This window comes from Clytia hemisphaerica, unplaced genomic scaffold, assembly GCF_902728285.1.
Source record: "Clytia hemisphaerica strain Z4C2 unplaced genomic scaffold, Clytia hemisphaerica genome assembly, whole genome shotgun sequence".
Taxonomy (NCBI): Eukaryota; Metazoa; Cnidaria; class Hydrozoa; order Leptothecata; family Clytiidae; genus Clytia; species Clytia hemisphaerica.
In genome coordinates, this window is record NW_027104561.1 from 665,779 (window position 1) to 686,474 (window position 20,696).

Genomic DNA, 20,696 nt, shown 5'->3' on the forward strand with positions numbered 1-20,696 from the left:
TCCGCTCAATACATAGAAGATTTTGTAGTAGATAGATAGATAGATATGCCCTCCGATACATCAGATTGGGTCCTACCTCCGATGGAGTAGGAATCACAGCGCAAGCAGACATTGCAACCCTGCAGATGCGAGCTGCCGAGCCATGGTGTATACCACGACACTCGAACTACACGGGAGAACCTCACCACAATGTCTGAAACATCTACCCATACTCTTCTATCAGAGTTATGGTACCCAATTCCCCTCACAGAATATTTTGTAGTGTAAAAGAAGAAAAGAGGAGGCAAAAATTTGAGCTCGCTATCTTTTACCGGACAAACAGCAAAGCTTTTTAAATCTCATATTCGTTCTAAAAACATGAACGGAAGGAACCCCATCATCCGCCTGGGACCAATTTTTCAGGTATTTTAGGCTTTGTAAAAAATTTTTTTGCCTGCAGCGCAAAAGTACAAGGTAAACTTTTTGTAAACATTTTCCAAGTTCTAAAGGTCTAAATATTTTCCATTCTGCCACTCAATATATGCAAACTCACGTTCAAAGATTTTTTTTATAAGTTGATTTTTACACGTTTTTTTAATAAGAACAAACTATATCAGAACATAAGGCTTCGATGGCCAAAATGTTAAGAACAAGTTAAGAACATTTTAAGGCTTCGCGGACTCTAAAACAGCCAATTTTTTAGGAAAATAGGTAAAAGTGGTCCCAAAATGGTGAAATTAAGAACATTTAAAGAACATTTTTAGGCTTAAAAGCCAAAAAGTTAAGAACATCCGAAGGCTATAAAAATCTTGGATGTTCTTATAATAAAAAAACGTGTATGTGAAAAAATATTCCAATACCTGCGATTGAGTCCCACACGCATTACAATAAAACAGGCCGTCTTGCTCGGTAAACTCTTCGCCATCACAAACGTCACATGACCAACCCATATCGTATATGTACTTTATGATATTTTTTTTCGTTGATTTTTATTACATGATTTAAATTCTCTGAAATGAAAAGGGGAAAAGCATAGATTTATAAAGTCCAAAGGGCTAGATGTCGTGCTTTAAGCTCTTCCAAGCAAAAAAACGTGAACATCGCAAAAAATATTGCTGCTTTTGTTTTCATAAACCTGCGAAGCTTCTTATTGGTCAAGCGTTGAAATTCCATTGTAATGTTACGTGACCTAGATAGGATTTCCTACCTAACCTCGGCACACTTTTCAGCCAAAGCACGATATCTATTTATAAATCTATAGGAAAAAGTTCTTTTTCAACTTTTTTTTCAAACTGTGCGATTTTTTAGGGATGGCATCAATTTTGATCAAAATGAAAATTTAAAATCTAAAAAATAATCTAGGCCGCAGAAAGTTAAGAATATTTACACTGAGAAAAAGAAATCTTTGACAACTTTTTCCCTGATGATACTGCACGTAGAGGGCTAGTTTCGTTATCCATGTTATGTCTGAATCGCTATGAAAAAAATGATGAACACAAAAAAAAAAAAAAAACGCGGCCTACGTCAGTTAATCTATTTAGGATTGAAGGAGGCTCTTTCACACCGCTCATTTTCACCACCAATGGCGGAACCTGCAGGGAGGCACAAATCTTTATTCGATCCCTTGCAACACTCATGGCTGAAAAGAGAGGTGAAATTTTCTCCCTTACTTTAAACTATCTGAGAACGAAAATCTCATTCGCATTGATCCGTTCAACAGTTTTGTGTATCAGAGGAAGCAGAGTCCCTAAGAAAGCTGTCATCAACACTCAGGACATAGGCATAACCGAAGCTGCTGGTTATGTTTAGAACTCTGATGGATATATTTCTCATTTTTCTAAAACACTTAGCTTGTTATTCTGTTGTTGTTTTTTTTCTTTCTTATTTTTATGATAGGAAATTCTGGAAAAGTTCTTTAAAGGTATCGCCCCTTTATTATATGGTGAGAATTTTCCTAATCAGAATATATATTTCTCCTTCAAAAAAAAAAAAAAAAAAGTTAATCTATTGTACTTATTATATGCTTTATTGTACAATAGAATATCTTTTAAAATTTAAACTCTTTTTTTTTTAATTACATATTGCTACTATGTATGGTTTTAGACATTTTGATTTAAAACAATATGGTTTAAACTATGCTATAGTCTAAGACAAAATCACTCTCTAAGAAATTAATAAGCCCAAGACTGAAGAAAATACGCGAACGGGCTTTTTCGGCTAAAAAGAGTTTACAGCTGGTAGAGTTTGCCAGTCTTCGAAACCCTCCTGCCGATTTTTTTCCGTCTACCGCGCTCCATAGCAGCAGTAAACTCCGCGCACATAACATTTTCCCACCTTTACTATCACTGTAACAGACGATAACATCGTCTACATTAAGGTTTAGCTAAAGTCACCGTAAATTTATTCAATCGATTTAAAAAGAGACCTTTTAAATTGCTAACTAACTGGATACGATTTTTCTTTTGACATAGCCGAAGAATATAGGTACCTAATTTCAAGAATTTTAATTATCGCAAAGTGTCGTAAAATTCGAACTTATTGACAAAAGATTTTTTTGATGACGTCACTCATCATGCCCAAAATGAGAAAAAAACCGAAAATTTTCTTTGTTCTTATAAATAGCTATTGTATTTTGACAAAGGCTTTAGAAAAAATTTGCCTTAGTTTAAAATGCTTATTTTATCCTAAATATTCAATAAATTACGCTTTAAACGATATATTTGACATTAAAAATAAATTTGTATTGGAAAAGTGTCAATTTTTGTGACACCTTACTGTCAGAAATGTCATCATGCTCAAGGTGTGAAAATTTTTAGGTGTCAAAATTTTTTTTGTTTTGAAGCTAAATAAAAGTTAGGAATTTACAGAAAGTTTCACGGCAAAAGCTCTATTATTTCTAGGCTGCACACATCCCCTCTGATAAGTTTTGATATAGGGGATGCGAATCAGGCTCACAAAACCGTTCCGAACTTAGCAAAAAATCTGCTAACCAAAAAAAGAGTTGAATGATAGAGAACTTTGATTGACAGTTTGTCGTCTTTTGTTATCTTGAGAGTTTTGTTTGCTAATTCAATTCATTTCGATAAACAAAAAGAAAGAGAGGAGAAAGAGAGATTTCTAGCCATATGTTCTTTTTATTTGAATCTTTATCTGATTTCTATTTACGTCATCAAATAACTCAAATAATACACATCGAGTTTTTTGAAAAATACAAGTCGCCAAAATTCTGCAAAATACATAGCTATTCGGTAATTTTCTCGGAAGCGATATCAGAGCCCGATTCGCATACCCTATATCAAAACTAATTTGGGGATGCATACAGCCTATATTATTTCAGGAGCTATTACCAATAGATTGACCTCCGAACAGAAAGAGTGCCCTCCAAGGCCGCATAGGGTTAAGGGGTAGATAGCTAAAATTGCATTTTCTCACAAAGCAATAAAAATTTCTTAGCAGCTTTTACAAAAAACCATACCAAGGGAAGAAATTCATAGGTAGCCTAGACTCACCCGAAAAAGTTTCAACCCTTACTGTTTTCTCTATTAGTCGCGCGGCTGAGGTCGAAAAACGTTTCATTTCGTGATACATCTTTTAGATTCCAAAAAAAACAACGGAAACTCGCGAATTAGTATGTGTAGATTACAAAATCAAAAAGTTTCCACGATATCATCGTGCAAGTAACGAGTAATTGGCGATTTTTTGCGTTTCCAGGCAAAATTGCAAGGCCTGGAAATTCATGATTTTTGGGGGGTCTTCAAATTAAAAAAAGACCTATATCACATGACAGTGCCGTAGGAAGCATTTTCATATTGGGGGGGGGGGCTGAAGTTTAGTGACACCGCGAGGGCCGACCATGGTTTGGCCCGAGGGGGGAAATTTTGAAAATTTGAGCTCTAGATTGCTTGAAAATGCACTCAAAACATGCACTTAAAAGACAATTATGACCAAATTAAAAAAGAAAAACTGTGCATTTTGCAAGATAACCATTTTTGAAAAAATTATTGGGGGGGCATAGCCCCCCCTTGCCCCCCCAGTTGCTACGGCACTGCATGATAGAGCTCTTCAAACTGAGCAAAAAAGTGTATTACACCAAAGTCCCAACTTCTCTAGATCAAAAGTTATGGGCCTATTTGTGGTCAAATTCCCTGTTTTCCATCAGTTTTTTACCTCAAATATTCCACTGGTATATAAGAAATTTTCAAATATTCGCCAGGAGCAAATAAGCTTTGGTAAAAAAGTTTGGTTAATTTACTTATATTATATTTATATTATTCACAAATCATACAAAAGCCAATTAATGAAAACTCGACAATTCCCCTAAAAAAAAGACAGCACCTAAAGTTTTTAATCTGTTTTGTTATTATTGATGCTGTTTCGTCCTATCAGGGTGCGATACCAGTATTGTCGTATACGATGGTTCTTAAACTGTTTCGTTATCATTGACGTTGTTTCGTGCAATCAGCGTGCGGTACCAGTATTGCCGTATACGATGGTTCTTAATCTGTTTCGTTATCATTGACGCTATTTCGTGCTTTCAGCGTGCGATACCAGTATTGCCGTATACGATGGTTCTTAAACTGTTTCGTTATCATTGACGTTATTTCGTGCAATCAGCGTGCGGTACCAGTATTGTCGTATACGATGGTTCTTAATCTGTTTCGTTATCATTGACGCTGTTTCGTTTAATCAGCGTGCGGTACCAGTATTGTCGTATACGATGGTTCTTAATCTGTTTCGTTATCATTGACGCTGTTTCGTTTAATCAGCGTGCGGTACCAGTATTGTCGTATACGATGGTTCTTAATCTGTTTTGTTATCATTGACGTTGTTTCGTGCAATCAGCGTGCGATACCAGTATTGCCGTATACGATGGTTCTTAATCTGTTTCGTTATCATTGACGTTGTTTCGTGCTATCAGCGTGCGGTACCAGTATTGTCGTATTTTGGTGAAACAGAACAAATACACAATCGGATTTGAGATGAGATAGATTGCATTGGCCAAAAAGATAAATATTTTAAAGTCGTTAATCATCTGAATGGGAAGATATACCTGGAAAATCGAAACAAAAATTCTAGGTACAAGAAAAAAACATGTCCATATATTTAACTTCCAAACATCCTTGATACTCCTTGTCAGTTTATTGATGATATCTAGACGCTCAGCTTCTGCGCCATGAAAGTTTGTGATGTTCTGGATTCTAGCCTCGTTTTGGTTTCGAACTTTGAGAGTCAATTTAGCGAAAACAATGATATAAACGCAAGTAATTGATCTTAGACCACCCGAGAAAAACAATGAGTATTGATTCCTCTGTACTATCTGACCAGCTTGCGTTGTTTGACAGAAAAGTAACGATACAAAAATAACAATTAGAGTTACACTCGAAATGAGGATTGCAATATTGATTTTTCTTTTGGTGACCAGTACATGATATCTCAGAGCAAACTGTATTGCTATCCAACGATCTGTCACAATCAACATTGTTATCACCAATGACATTGAATTCGTAGACATCAAAAAAGAGGATAAGACCACTTTCAATACAATAGATTCTAGTTTGATGCCAAGACCTTTTAACAATCCGAAGAAAAGGACCCAAGAACAAGCCAAAGAATCAGTCAAGGATAATGCGCGAATCAGATAATAGTTATTGCTTGTGTGTAAGCGAATTTTATAGATAACCCACTGAACGGCGAAATGAAGACATAAAGTTATTGAATATAAGATGAGTGACCCGCCCGGAGGACCACTTTCCAAGCTAAAAGTTTCAGTTGTTGAGTTGTTCATGTTCTCAGAGAAAAAGGGCAATATTGAAGCCGTTCAATCTTCTTCAAAGAGAGAGGAGGATTAAAGTAGCAGTAAAGGTATCCTGTTTTTAAGGTTTTAAAGATCGTTAAAAAATGAAACAATGAGAATTGAACACGTTGCGTTTTCGTATGCGTGAAACTGGTAGTGATATCTTATTCGCTTTATCACATACTGTACCGTCGAAAAAATACTTCTCTTTCACAACTTAAAAAAAACGATTGTTTTTTGAAAGACCATCAACTTGATCGTGGGCCGAATGATCAAGTGTAAAGGTAAATGAGTTTTACTCATTTTTAGTTCTATTGTAATAAAGACTTAAAGGTTTGATATCAAAAGTGGCTTTTCAAGCCAGAATTCTGAAAGTTTCATTGGGAAAAATATCACATGTCGAAAGAGGAAATAATAAATAATTTATATATTCGCTTATTTAGGAGCATTGACTCGATGGCCTTTATTCCTTTCGCGATGCGTATGCTAATTTGCAAATCCCGACATTCCGCGATTCTGGACACTTTTGTCGCAACAGCGAGCAAATCAACGACATGGTCCGATTTAGAAGCTTTCTTCCAACACGATGAAGCTTAGAATATGCTAGCTTATCTCTAAGCGTCTGGAAAATTTTCAACATCGGGAGAAGCTAATTAGGGAATTTTAACTGTCCGCACGACGGTCTTTGCGGTTTTGCTTTTGCACAGGGTCCACCCCCCCCCCCTGAAATTTGAGGGTACCTAAAAAAAAGTGTAGAAAAAGCCAGGTACTTGGAAGTATTCATAAATTTTGGGGGTACCTGATAATGTCAGCATTTTCATTAGTGGAAGCGGGGGCTATTGTTTTTGTATGAAGTATTCTCCTTGACTAACACAATTTTCCAATTTTGAATCGAACCATTTCATTCAGAAGAAAGGTAAAAAAAGGTAACCCCCCCCCCCCTACTTTGGGTTACTTTGGAATTCTAACTAACTAAATTTAATATGAATTCCCATTAGACTGTTATCGATTTTAATACAAAAGGCAAAACAGGCCAAAAACACCCTCTTTTATGAGATAATAATAAAATAATACTACAAGGGGTCTTTTCAAAAATAGAGAGTAAAGGAAAAGAAAGTAAACGAACCATAAACCTAAGATTGAGTTCAATTGATTGAGTATTCCCAACACAATAACATAAACCATCTCCATCGTCGCCAAATAAGGGCAGAATGCTGTAACAATCTTTATTCCACGATTCTTTTTTTTCAGTTTTTCGTTTATTTTTATTTGTTCATTTTTTTCTGGAACGTAACAATAAAATTGAAAATCATATTTAAAAATTCATCTCATGCAAGGTGTGAAATATTTCATCATTACAAATAAATAATAAAACTGATTAGAGCAATTTTATTAATGAATGATTGGGCTTTTCAAGAAAATTTAAATTGGGAGTCTTCAAACATCAAAGGGGGTGTACGAACAGGATGCCAGTCAAAAATAAGATATCCAGAGAGGATCATTTGGAAAAACTAGTGGATAATATCCAGGGGGTTAAGTAGTTTGAGAAAACAGAGCTGAACATCCAATATATTCAAGTTTTTAACCATTCAAATTTTAACCATTTACGAACAAGGCAGGATTCCTACCAAAATATACAAATCTATAAATTTGTTATAAATCTGTATCCTTAATAATGTTTTTCTGGAAAAGCTATTTGCTTTCAGAAACGTCAGGTTCTAAGCAACCGAAGCTCAGATTTACGATAAGATATGAGATATAGGACAAGTTTCTTGAGTGGTTTTGGTGCTGTTTAATAACACAATGTTTTAAAGTGAAATTTATAATAATTGGCGAGTTGAAATCCTACAAAAACAAAAGATAAAATTTATATACAAGTTATAAACAAGACATTTTTGTACAAAAATTTCTATGTAGTATCAAAACAATCGATAAAACTTTAAGCATAAAACATTTGAATAGAAATCTAAAGCATTTGTATACAAAATATACAGTGGGAAAGACAAAGCAATGCATGAATAATTCAAAAATTAAAGATGACAAAAATATACTCCCCTTTGCGAAACTTAAACAAATATTTAAAAATTATTTCTATTAAAAAGCTAAAAAATAAAAATTTGAAATAAAAATCACCTTCACTGCGCTACCCCTAAGCATAATCAAAATAAACTCTTGCTAGACCTATTAAAGGTAGCGTCATCATGACTTTTTGAAAATGCAGTTCAGTCAACAGGGATTTTTCTAAGCACTTTTTTACTACCGTATACCGGCAAAAATACTCAATCCAAGATTGAGTTATGAAACTCAATCCAAAATATAAAAAAAAATTCAAAAGTAGAACTTTAAAAAGTTTTAAAGTAGTTTTCTCAGAAACGCCATTATTTGTTTTTAATCAGTGTAGAGAGTAAAGACAAGAGAATGGAAAAATTTGTTCTCTCGTAATGTTTCTTGGTACGCAGTCACGTCATAAATTCGATGTGTTTCATTGTTTTCATCAGATAATTCATTCATTGCTATGTTTTAAAAACTTTTTTGTTTTTCACTACACCCTTTTATCTATGTATCCGGTGTTTACTAAAAATAAATTCTTGAGGGTGAGATATTTATTGATCTTTTCAAGGAAGAAAAAATTAGAGAGAGCTTGATTGTTCTTTCTTTGTTTCGATGTAACAGTCTAGGTATTAAAAGACGAGTGGTTTTTCTTGAAAAGAAAAAAAAATTTAATTGATTTGAATTTATGCACCATATAAGTCGAAACGCTTTCTGTTTAGAAAAGATTAATTTGATAAAAACTAAATGAAAGATGGGAAAGACCGCAGGAAAGGTATCAACGCAAAAAGGTACAAAACACCAATATCCAGCAACGCGTAAAAGTTACACACATAGTCGAAAAGGAATTGGTGGTAGAAAAAAGAAACAAGAAAGGATTCTAAAACCTGCAAAGAAAACTTATTTTGATGAGCTTCTACAAAGGCAGAAAGAGAAAGGTTAGTTTTTTATATATTTCTTTTAGATAATAGAAGTTCCTTGCTATGTTCCACCATCCGTATCAGGGTTCTAAATTCCATCGCTATAATTTATAACGAATTGGAGTGTGACATTGACCGTTACTATACATTCCGTTACATTCAGAGTGTATTGATCGTCTGTTAGTACTAGTAATCGTATGGTTTGGAGTGCAATTAACGATTAATCACGAGTAACAAAGGAGAAAATAGTAATTTGCACGAGTCCGAAGGACGAGTGCAAATTACGGTATTTTCTCCTTTGTTACGAGTGATTAATCGTTAATTGCACGACAAAACATACGATTCCGAGGTAATCGTCAGTAAACATTCGAAAACCTCCTTTTTTTCTTTTGCTTAAAAAGAAAACATTGCAGTGTAATTTTTCTTTGTTTTCAATTAAAAGAAGCTATTGTAACGTAAAATTTCTTTGTTCTTTTTTATATCGAAGAAAAAAAATGTCTTTGTTTTTTATTATATAGTAAAAAAAGTCTCTGACACAAGACTTAGGAGAGAAAAGAATAAGGACAAAAGTGTCCCCCCGCCGAAGAGTGCAAAAAGTGGTAATAGTGCAATTAACGATTAATTGCACTCCTCTAAACCAATCAGATTCGAGTAATTTTGCACGGCTGACGATTATTACTATAACTACGCTTTTTCAAATATAATTAATTAAAAAAATATCCTTTTCTAATGCAGATCAATCACTCGCCAGTTGCTCGAAGGAAAGTGGCTTAAATGAAGAACAAAATCCAGAGAGGTATTCAATTTTTTCGCTATTAAAACGTTTAGAACGTTTTTAACAATTTAGAAAGCTCTTTATACTGCTCAGTAGAGTTCAAAGCCTAGGGTTAAAAATAGGATTGATGTAAAGTATCATCTATAATTATTCATTCGTTCCCGTCAGTAAATAGCTGAAAAGCACTTTCTCACTCAAAATAATTCTATCAACAGTGGTAGTCTGATAATGTAACTTTTTCAAGACCGTTATACAAATTCTTTATAGCATATCAGATGACGAAAGTTCTAGCAACACAAAAACCGATACTGAAGAAGATGAATGGTATAACGAAAATGTCAGCGAAGAAGAAGAAGAAGGTGATTCAAAGCTAGAATCAGGAAGTGACTCAGAGCTTGAAAGATCAGAAATTGATTCAAATAACAACTACGCAGGACCTGAGGATGGTTTGGATATTTCCACTTCTAGCAAGATCGATTACAGAAACTTTCGCCTGGGACCTTACGTAGAACAATTTCCTTGGCTTTACTTCAATGAGTTGGAAAAGGGATTCAAATGCAAGAAATGTGAATTATTTCCTGCCATTGGAAGTGGAAATTCTGCACACAAATTTGGAAAAGAAGCTGTTAAAAGTCTCACTGACCACCCAAAACGCTATTTGGAAGGACATGAAAATTCGAAGAAACATCAAGATTCCGTCAAAGAATACGAAGGTGTGTACATCAAACATATATCAGGACTCTTCATAACTCGGATATTGACAGACATTTTCCAACTATATCACCTTTATCACCTAAATATCCACATGTTCTTCTTATTTTTGACGTTAAATTACCATTCTTGACTCACTTTTATTATCTTTTTTATTTTTGCTTTCATAGAGTACATGAACGACTATAAAAACAGTAACGAAAGATTTTACATTACACCGGTTACAAGTAACTTGACAATGACAATAACTATGACAATGACACATTTGCACACTCTGAAACAATGCCAAAAATTTACAACTTTTATTGCTCTAAGGTAGAATGCTGATGTCAATTGTCGGGCTTTCTAATATTTCATCATTCACAATTATTTTCTCGATTTATTGGCTCATAAACTTTAGTTGGCGTATCTTTAGATACACCCTTTTTATAAGAATATCGTATTTTGGTTGAGGTAAAAAATGTAGGCAATTTTCACTCTGATATTCTTAGATTTGATTCTTGTAGCAGTGGTCAAAGCAAGATTTTCGTCTGAGACGGAAAATGGATTTTACACAGCAAATTAGCACATATTCTTGAACTTTTGGTGAATTATGCAGGATTTTGAGACAGAAAAGTCTCTCTATATACTTCTCTGAGACGGAAATCCGTCTGAGACGGAAGAACTTTTAACACTGTTGTAGGAAAGGCGTGTAATTTTAAAATACATTTCGTTCAATCTATTTTACAGAATTCAAGATGCAACACACTTTATCAAGTATTGAAGAGAAAAACCTACGGAGAGAGATTGAAGAATCCGAGATAACAGAAGAAGCTCTTCTCAAGCTTCTGAAAATAACAGTGTTTATGATTAAAAAACACTGGGCCCATACATACAACTACAAGGACTTTGTTGAGTTTGTTAGTTTTGATCTAGGCGACGCTGTCTTGAAGAAGTACATGGAACTTGCGGAGTCACATAAAAATGCAACTTATCTCTCGACTACCACTGTCGTTCAATTTGTTAAAGTCATCAGTGAATGGAAGAAAGAAGAGACTCTAGAAGAATTAAGGAACTGCGAAGATTTCACACTTTTACTTGACGAGTCAACTGATGAGAGTAACAGATCTGAGCTTTGTCTTCAAGTGAGAATTGTAAAAGGAGGAGAAATTTAAAATCATTTTCTTGACCTACTTCAACTTAAACGAGGAGACGCTCGCAGCATCTTTGATTCCATTGTTGAATATTGTCAGAAAAATGAGATCAACTTAGATCACGCAAGATTTGGTGGAATGGATGGTTGCACTGTCATGTCTGGTGAGCATAACGGACTCAAAGCTCTTCTTGGGAACATTACTCCACACTTTATTTATATACATTGTCGTAACCACCGTCTTGCATTGTGTTTTGCACATTTAATTCCAGAGTTCAAAGAGTTCGAAAATTTTGATGGGTTACTTTTGAATCTCTATCTATTACTTAAAAAAAGTACCGTTAAACAGTCAATTTTCGACGAGGTTCAAAAGGCATACAACTTAACATCCCTCAAATTGATCAAAGCAGCCGTAACTCGCTGGTTAAGTCATGGTCAAGCTGGTCAAAGAGTATTAGACCGTTACGAGGCTTTGATTGCTGCACTTGATGAAATATTCTTACGGAAACACGAACCAGCAGTGAGGGGTTTACGTGACGATCTTATCAAACCAACCACAATAGCTACTCTTTGCATTTTAACTGATGTAATTATGATGACAAACACAATGCAAAGATTTCTACAGTCTTCACGGCTCAATTTCTTGGATATACCCAGAGAGAAAGAAAAATTAATTGAAAAGTTGAACGCTAAATATAACAGCCCATCTGCCCTTATTTGATTCATATTTCGGCAAACTTGAATCGTTTCTTGATATTGCAAAACAATCAGCGGAAGGGCGTTACGAATCTCGTTCAAACAAAGCCTTTGACCCTACATCTTTTGAAGATAAGGTCATCAAACCTTTCATCTCAAAGCTAGTAGATGAAATCGAGATAGCTTTTAACATTCCAGAACATTTGAAAGGTTTTACAGCACTTGATCCAGCTCAGATTCCACAGACGGAAGAAGAATTAGCAAGCTACGGTAAAAGTGAAATCGAATCGATATCTCAATTTTACGGATCTCCATCCTTGGAAAAACGTCCTATCATTAATGCGACGAGTCTAATTACTCAATACGAGGGTTTCAAGAAATTTGTCTTCAAAAAGCGATTGGAATGGGAAACGGAACGGGAATCAGAATTAGAAACAGCTAAAATAAAGTTAAATGGTGAAGAAAAAAAGAAAGCCACCTTATCTTCAATCTACAGCAAACGAAAAATTATAAAGCTCGACAAGAACATTAAAACTTACGAAAATCGAATTGAAGAACTGGAGAAGACAAAGAAATACACTTTTGAAATCATGTTAAAGCAATGGGTAGAATCGGGATTCCAATCTCGCCATCCTGAACTAAGCAGGATACTAAACTTGGCAGCACTCATTCCACCCTCTACAGCTGAGGTCGAACGATCCTTCAGCTTAATGAAACTCATATGTACCAAGCTGAGAAATAGGCTCACACCAGAAAACTTGGGAGCTTGCATGCGAATATGCAAGTTCAGAAAATTGAATGAAGAGGATTTCTCTTCTATTCTTAAAAAGTGGTTTGAGGCAGACGGTACAAAGTCAGGAAAGAGAAAAATTGCTCATCGTTTGCAAAATAACTGACCATAGACCATTATTAATCAATCCCGCGGCATCTTTATATTTTGTTTATACTATTTTACTATTTGAAAACATTTTATATTCTTTTGAAGATTTTTTCCTAAAAAGCAGATTCTGTTTTAATTGTTCCTTCTTTACGTTTTTATCTTAAAATTAGAAATTCATTGTCCCTCAATACATAAAACTATATGTCTGTTCTGATCGTGACAGTAGTAAGTCAAAAAGATCGTAACTTAATTAGTAAAATCTAAAGACTTAAAATAGCAAGATTTATTTGTTAGGTTTAAGAGAATCCTCATTATTACTTGTAAATTCTTTTATAGACGTTTTCAAAAAAAAACAGATTTGTTGTTATTTCTTCTTTCGCTTTTGCCACAACTCTTTCCATTTACCCAATCGGGCCGGCCCTTAATGTGTTATTTTTGGACTCGTTTAAAGGGCCAGCGTTAACAAGACCGGCTTAAAATGAGCCAAAACCTTTCTACTTTTAATTAAGCGGCGTTAATGTTTTCACTTTTTGTTCTTGTTTAAAGCAATCCAGGGCCAAATTTGAAGTAAAAAATTTTCTTAAGGGGGCTCCGCCCCCTAGAACCCCCGCAGGGGGGCTTAGAGCGCCCCCGACCCCCAGCTCTAAATTGCGCTCGCTACGCTTGCGTTATGTTCCGCATCTGAAACTCAATCAAATTATAGAAAAACGGTAGTAGCTCAAAGTGCTTGGAAAAATCCCTGGTCAACGTAGACTTAAAAAAAAAGTTGGTCACGTGGCATATTCTTATTTGCCACAACTGGACTTTCTTAAACAACAGTATAATTTCAATACAACTTTACTTGGCTGAAACCTCAGAAAATGGTTTTCATTTTATTCCTAACACTAAAAATATTATTGTAACATAATTTTTGATTGATTTTATTGGGTTCCTTCCACTTTTAACCAAAGAGGAATTCAAACTAAACACAACAGTTTCACCCAAAATGATGCAATCTCCACACCACAAAATCAACGTAGCCGCATTTTCGTGCAGCCTTTACATGACAACATCGTTTCTTCTGTCGTCTTCGGCTTCCATTTCTTGGTCTTTTTTCATCATCATGAGTTGAACTTCACGATCCTGAAAATGAAAAAAAACTGTAACAATAATTGCTGTGACAACATTGTGGCAAAACATTGAAACCTCATATCTTCGTCGTAAATTTTTGAGTGAATAATATATTTAACTTTGGCGAGAATTGAATCTTTTAGATGACCAAAAAGTGACAATTTAATTTGGCAGATTGCAGATAAGATAAGGTCAAGATTTTGCTACGAAATTTCTTTAAAAAAAATAATTTAACTCTGATTTTCGGTTTCTTTTACCGAGACTTACATAAGGTTCATAGCTTGTTTCTCCATCCCCATCACAACAGCTGCAACATCCTCCGCAACATCCACAACATCCACTGTATCGATACAACAGAATCTTGTCAACAAACTCTTCCTTGTTGCAACGTCCATGACATAAGCTGACCAAATATCCAATGAAGACGGTAAGGACGACAGTGATAAAGCCAAACCACATATAAGAGAAACTGACCATGTCTGCTATTATGTTGCTATTAATTTAAAAGAAGAAAATTAGGTATTATTTACATTGATAGAGTAAACTGAGAGAAGACCTTAACTACAAAGGCTGAAATATAACACAATATCACAGGTAAAAGACCATTTTAGAAATTTGAGAAAAATATAAACAAGAATTTAGAAAAAAATTCAGAAAACACTCGTGTATACCACAACCAATGACTAAAGAGACTATAGATTCTAGCACTAGTTGGGCAGTGTAAGCAATATTTTCAACATTGACAAACTTTCAGGGAACAGTTCGAATAATTACTCCTTATAAACAGGATCTGCTGGATAGATAAATTTCAAATCAGGTTTGGTGACGTTAGTGCATTGTGCCATTGACACAGGTGGTAGATTTTTGCCAGGTGGATAGAACCATTGACCGACCATCATTGCAATTCCTACCAGGAGTCCTATTACAGAACCAACTCCTGCTCCCTGTTTAGAAAGTTGAACAAATGTAAAATGTAGTCGATATGAGTTTGGATTACCTATCAACCTGCTAAAAATAACGTTTATTACCATTGTACTGGTTTGATTTAAGAGTATAGATACCAAGCCCTTTCTTTCTACAAGTTGGTCGAATCTGGAAGCTTTGTTAAACTTTTCTTTTAAATTGCATTCTGTTGCATTGCTAAATAACTATATGTAGAACAAAACTATTTAGAAGAAAAAACCACAGCAGCTTACAACTGAGTTTGATTTCTTGAAGAATATGCCAAGGACAAACAATCCGAAATAAGGTCCGCTTACGATACCAAAGAGTTGAATGACAAGCTGAAAAATATGAGAGAAATAATGGCTGGGCATTAAAGGTATAACATAATATCAAGTGCTTAAAATCTCAAGAAACCTTAATGCAAATAACTTCCTTGGTAGATAAAGTCTTTGAAATTAAAAGCATTGAAGATTTTTGCTGACAAAGCAACTAAGATTCCCGACTAAGGTTGAGAGACATTCATTTAAAATATCCTTCATTTAGTTTGAAGACCTTATTAAAAACATCAATACTTACTTTGATGATACTGTTACCAATCAATGGCACAACAAATGCAAGACCTGTTATTACCACACCCAGAACACAGGCTGAAAAGAAACAAAAAATTACATACTCAAGTTGTATTATGGTTTTAATGAGTAAGAAGTACAGGGTCTCTACAGAATTTTTGTCGCCATTTTCAAGGTTTTCAAGGTTTTTTTGGCAAAATTTTAGTGTTTTTTCAAGGTTTTTGGACCAGTTATTGAGTATTTTGAAGGTTTTTCAGAACTCAAATCGACTTAAATAGTAGGATATGACTTGTTGACAAGGTGCAAGAGATGTTACTACCAGTATTTGGTCTAGAAACAATGATTGCGAGCGAAGCAAGCAAGAAAATTCTTAGAGTTTTTAGCATAGACCGAAACTTTAGTGAGAACCCAAGCCAAAACAAGACAACTATACTGTCACAATCATGCATTTTCAAGGTTTTCAAGGAATTCTTTCCCATTACATTGAATTTCAAGGTTTTCAAGGTTGCTTAGTCCAATTTCAAGGTTTTCAAGGTTTTCAAGGTCCCGTAGACATCCTGAGTAAGGCCATTGTTTCATTGTAAAAAAGACATACAAAATTAATAAAAAATAATGCTTGTTTTACCAACAATCTTTGAAACTCTTGTTTGGAAAGTTTCACTGAGAACAGGGTTGAACGATTTCACAATGTCTTCCAAGAAAACTGCAGCCAATGAATTCAAAGCTGATGAAAGTGTACTAAAAAAAATAATACAGGAGTAAAGTATCATCAAAGTCCAACTTGATGGAATGACAAGACAACAAGATTAAACTAAAATGTTTTGTTTAAAATTAAATTTGATTTTTAAACTTATGACCAATTTGTTCTCTACTTTTTATGAGCTGTTAAAGTCAAAATTCACTTTTCGGAAAGTGTAAAAAACATGTAAAAAAGGGGTATAAAATTTGGTATTTTTAGACGTTTTGGATATACAGTTTTTGAAAAAAATCTGAAAAATCTACAAAAGCGCCAATTTTTATAAAAACTAGTCTTGTTTTAAACAAAAATTACTTTGAAAGTCGTTTTTATTAATTATTAATGTCATAAAACTCGTTAAATAAGTCAATTTGTAAGTGGATTTCTAATTGATTGCATAAAATTTAATACCTCTTTTTTACGTGTTTTTTACACTTACCGAAAAGTGAATTTTGACTTTAAAAGCTCATAAGTAGAGAACAAGTTGGTCAAATTTAAAAGGTGATAGCTCAAATTTTAAGTTAAGATATCTACTTTCTAAATATCAAAACTCCAAGCACTTTGGGACATTTGTTCGGCCTCAAGATGTCGGGAAACGTCTGAACTTTTTCGTGGGTCACCCGGTATTTTTCAACCCTTTCCTTTTTCAGTGGGCAGACGCTATGGTTTCTATGCCTGATTATAAATTTTTTTTTAATGTAGTTTTATAACAATAGTAAGTTTTACCTGATAGAGAAACTGAACAAACAGGCGATGAATACCCCAGTCACACCAGGTATATGTGAAAAATTATCAACCACGTAATATGGAAGCACCTAAATCAATAGATAGCAAAATATTGACTTGTAGAAAAAAGGGGCTGGAAGCAAATTTGATGGAAAAAATTTTTACAAAAGAATCTCATATTATACTGGCAGTTCTAAGGGACGGCACGGTTCTTGGATATAACAACTTTATGACAAACAACATTTAAAAATCTATATATCTACCTGATCAGGGCTCTTGATTTTTCCAGATTTCAATAGATCACACTCAGCATATGTTGCAAAGATGACAATAGCAAGTGTCGTTAAGAATGCTCCAATCAACAAGAGTCCAACATATGCACCATAAAGAGCTCTAGAGAATAGTGAAAGAAGTCACTTTGATTTTAACAGCAGATAGTTGTTTTGATTGTTTTTACATAAATCCATAAGAAAAAGCATGCAAAAAATACTTCGCTTTAAAAAAATTCTTCATACTTTTTTGCATCGCCCAGGCTTCTGGCAGCAATGACTCGCTGCATAGTTGGTTGTGAAATCGTCCAAGCAGCCATGATAGAGAAAGTCCCTCCAATGGTGACTCCCCATACTGTTTGATGACCTCTTGGATCAGGATTAATACTGCAAGTAATAAAATAAATCAAAATATTATGACAGAGAATACACACACGTTTTGATTTGCATAATTTACATAACCACATGTGTATGAGAAAGATCAGAGATACTCCTTCGATTCTAAAAGGAAGATTTTTTTAATCCGTACTTACTCAATGTCAAATCTTTTGAATTCTGATGTTACATTATAAATCTTTTCAAATGAACCAATATTTATCACACCAATGACCAAACTAGTTCCCAGCCCAATGACCATGACCATTGATTGGAAGACGTCTGTCCATATAACCGCTCTCATTCCACCCTGTAAGATAGCAATATCATTTCTTATTGTGTCGGGTTTTAATAATTTTTAATCTAATTTAGGTTAGGCGAATCAATGATGTTGGATTGCTCGATGGGTAACCAGAGCCAATGTATTTATCAGGAAAAGTTATCTTTCAATCCATCAAACAAAACTAAAAATTTTAAAATGAGTACATAACTCAGATTTCATGTTTCCACATTTATCAAATGTACAACAAGAAATATATGACTGTAAAATTGAAAAATTGACGTTAACAAAAAACAACATTCTCACACCATTTGATAAATGTGGAAACATGAAACTCTGAGTTATGTACTCATTTTAAAATTTTTTCAGTTTTGCTTGATGGATTGAAAGATATCTTTTCCTGATAATTTTTAATCTAGCTTAATATTATTTGTTTGGTCAAATTTCTTATGTTATCGTAAATTGAAGAAAGCAATTTTTCAGTTAATAAATTAAAGTTAAAAAAGTAGTTGGTTAAGTGTATGGCAGAGGATATTTTTTTGTGGTAAATAAATAATTCAGTAGATTGAAAAATGAAATGAGCTTACCAGAGTAGTGTAGAATGTGCAAACAAGTCCAGTGGTGATGATGGTTGCCATCAAAGGCACATCTGCGACTGTAAACAAAACGACATCAAAATATTACACTTTGAATCTAAATTCAACTTACGAATATAATTCTTGCTAATTTCTATTTCTATTTCTATTTCTACAACTTATTACTGCCAGTTTTTCAATTTTTTCTTTGGTTATAAATTTTGCATGCTTGGCTTGAAAGTATCAAAATATCTGGTGGAGACCTTTTGAGACCCACTAAATTGTTCTTACAATTGTCTAGCAACAAATTTACCTGTTTCTAATGCCAGACTAGGAGCATACAACACAATAGCCAGGTAAATAACCTATAAAATTAAAATCATACAAAAAATGAAGCTGACAAAAGCTAAGGATTTAAAAGGACTTAAAAGGACTTCAAAGTCTGTCCAGCAACAAGCTGGTCGTTTTTGCTGGCAATTAGTCAGTTTTAATTTGGTGTAGCAGGAGACTCAAAGTCTGTGTCTAATTAAGAACTTCACTTACATACTGCAGAAAGAACAGGAAACATCCGATAAAGCGAACTCCTCTAGAGAACCTCAATTCCAAATACTGAAAAGAAAAAAATAATAACTTAGTAAATTAGCCTCAAGAACTTTAAAAAACAACATAAATTTAGGACATTTAAACTCATTCAGCACAGGAAAAATTTAACAAACACTGGTGGGAATTCACACCTGGCAATGAATGATTTCCCACCTAGATGAATTCCTAGCACTTTCTAAGGTTTTAAGTTTAACCCCATCCTTGTGATTTGCTCATACATTTTTTAAATTGAAATAAACTAAATATAATCTCAACTTACAAAAAAGTAGGTCAAAATGCATGGTATTTTGTTTAAGAGTTAATAATATCTTACATGATTTACACTGATCAGCTCCAATCTTCTGAAAATAGGTGCGAAAAATTCTGCATTCAGAATAATAGGCACCAGAAAGGTCAAAATGTGAAGAGAAAAAGTGACACCAGTCATGTATATGTTAGTGGTGATTCCCATCACACCAACTGAAGAGAAAAAAGACACAACCAAGGATATACAAATTGTGAACCATGACATACTCTTGTTAGCCAGTAAATATTCTGCCGATGTCACTCTTTTCCTGTGTTTGTAACCAAAATATATGCCAACCAAACTGGATGATAGAAGCAGAGCTCCAAATATCACATAATCAACAATACCAATAGTTTTTTTATCGTCCATCTTTGACACTGAGATTTTTGGTTATTTACTTAGATAAAGGAAATTTTACATTATTTATATTCTTCTAATTTTGCTGTTACCTTTATTTGCTTTTGCTTAGAAGTCTGAAGTATCAAGTCATCAAACAAAGAATATAAGGCATCAAAATATGATCATTTCTTATCTCTTATATCAAAAATTAAAAAAAAAGATAAAAAGGGTTAAAGAATAACACACATATGGAAAAACAATCAATTTCAAGCAAGCGAAATAAATTTCCCTTTTGATTGATATGGAACAGAAAGAGGAAAATAACCATATTATATCAATCAGTAAAATAATAAAGTTCAGGATTGAGTGCATATAGTGTCCAAGGAGGTTCCAGATTCCACCTAAAAATTCAGGTCCAACCAAAATGCTATTCCCAAGAAAAATTATACTAATTCGAGGAATAAAACAAAAATTTTTACAGTATAATAATAAAAAGGAGAAAAGTTTAATATAAAGCTTTAATTTCTCTTGATTGTCTGGAAGAAATTATTCACAAAATTTCTCCTATTTTTTTGGTATGTATTTTACATAAGTAATAGATATTGAAATGCCAAAATAACTAAGAAATGATCTTCCAACAAAAGGTGAGTTACTTGCTGCGCTAGTTACGTCATGCACTCCATCACATCATACAATAACAGTGTTTCAGTGAAATCAATAATTATAAGAATATCTTAACTGTGCTTAACTTTGAGTTAACTTTGAGTGCTTCATTGAAGATGAAGAAGAAGAAAGATAAAAAATGTGCTGGTTGATTTTGTTTAAATAGGTTTTTTCTATCATTGTTGAAAGTTGGACAGGCTAGCTCTAAAGCTAAGCTATAACAGCATCAAATTAATAATGGCACTCAAAGAAAGGATTTTATATCAAGAGCCTTTAAACATTCC

At 33.9% G+C, this 20,696-nt stretch overlaps 2 protein-coding genes across 2 annotated transcripts in view; both read right to left on the reverse strand.

Moving 5' to 3' along the window:
- Window positions 1-972, reverse strand: part of LOC136823285 (TATA box-binding protein-associated factor RNA polymerase I subunit B-like) — a 33,922-nt gene extending 32,950 nt beyond the window's left edge. The window contains exon 1 of the mRNA XM_067079466.1: window positions 840-972. Within this exon, the coding sequence (XP_066935567.1) occupies window positions 840-929 (90 nt within the window). The 5' untranslated portion in view covers window positions 930-972. The remainder of the gene's footprint in view (window positions 1-839) is intronic.
- A 12,691-nt stretch (window positions 973-13,663) lies between these two features.
- LOC136823207 (sodium-coupled monocarboxylate transporter 2-like) lies at window positions 13,664-19,834 on the reverse strand. The gene is made up of 14 exons (XM_067079380.1): window positions 19,438-19,834; window positions 19,065-19,130; window positions 18,835-18,886; window positions 18,534-18,601; window positions 17,825-17,976; window positions 17,538-17,678; window positions 17,286-17,415; window positions 17,023-17,111; window positions 16,186-16,298; window positions 15,568-15,638; window positions 15,243-15,329; window positions 14,821-14,990; window positions 14,314-14,539; window positions 13,664-14,058 (listed from the first exon to the last, which is right to left on the reverse strand). The coding sequence occupies exons 1-14, from the start codon at window positions 19,777-19,779 to the stop codon at window positions 13,975-13,977; spliced, it is 1,791 nt and encodes a 596-aa protein (XP_066935481.1). The 5' UTR covers window positions 19,780-19,834; the 3' UTR covers window positions 13,664-13,974.
- Between the last annotated feature and the right edge of the window lie 862 nt (window positions 19,835-20,696).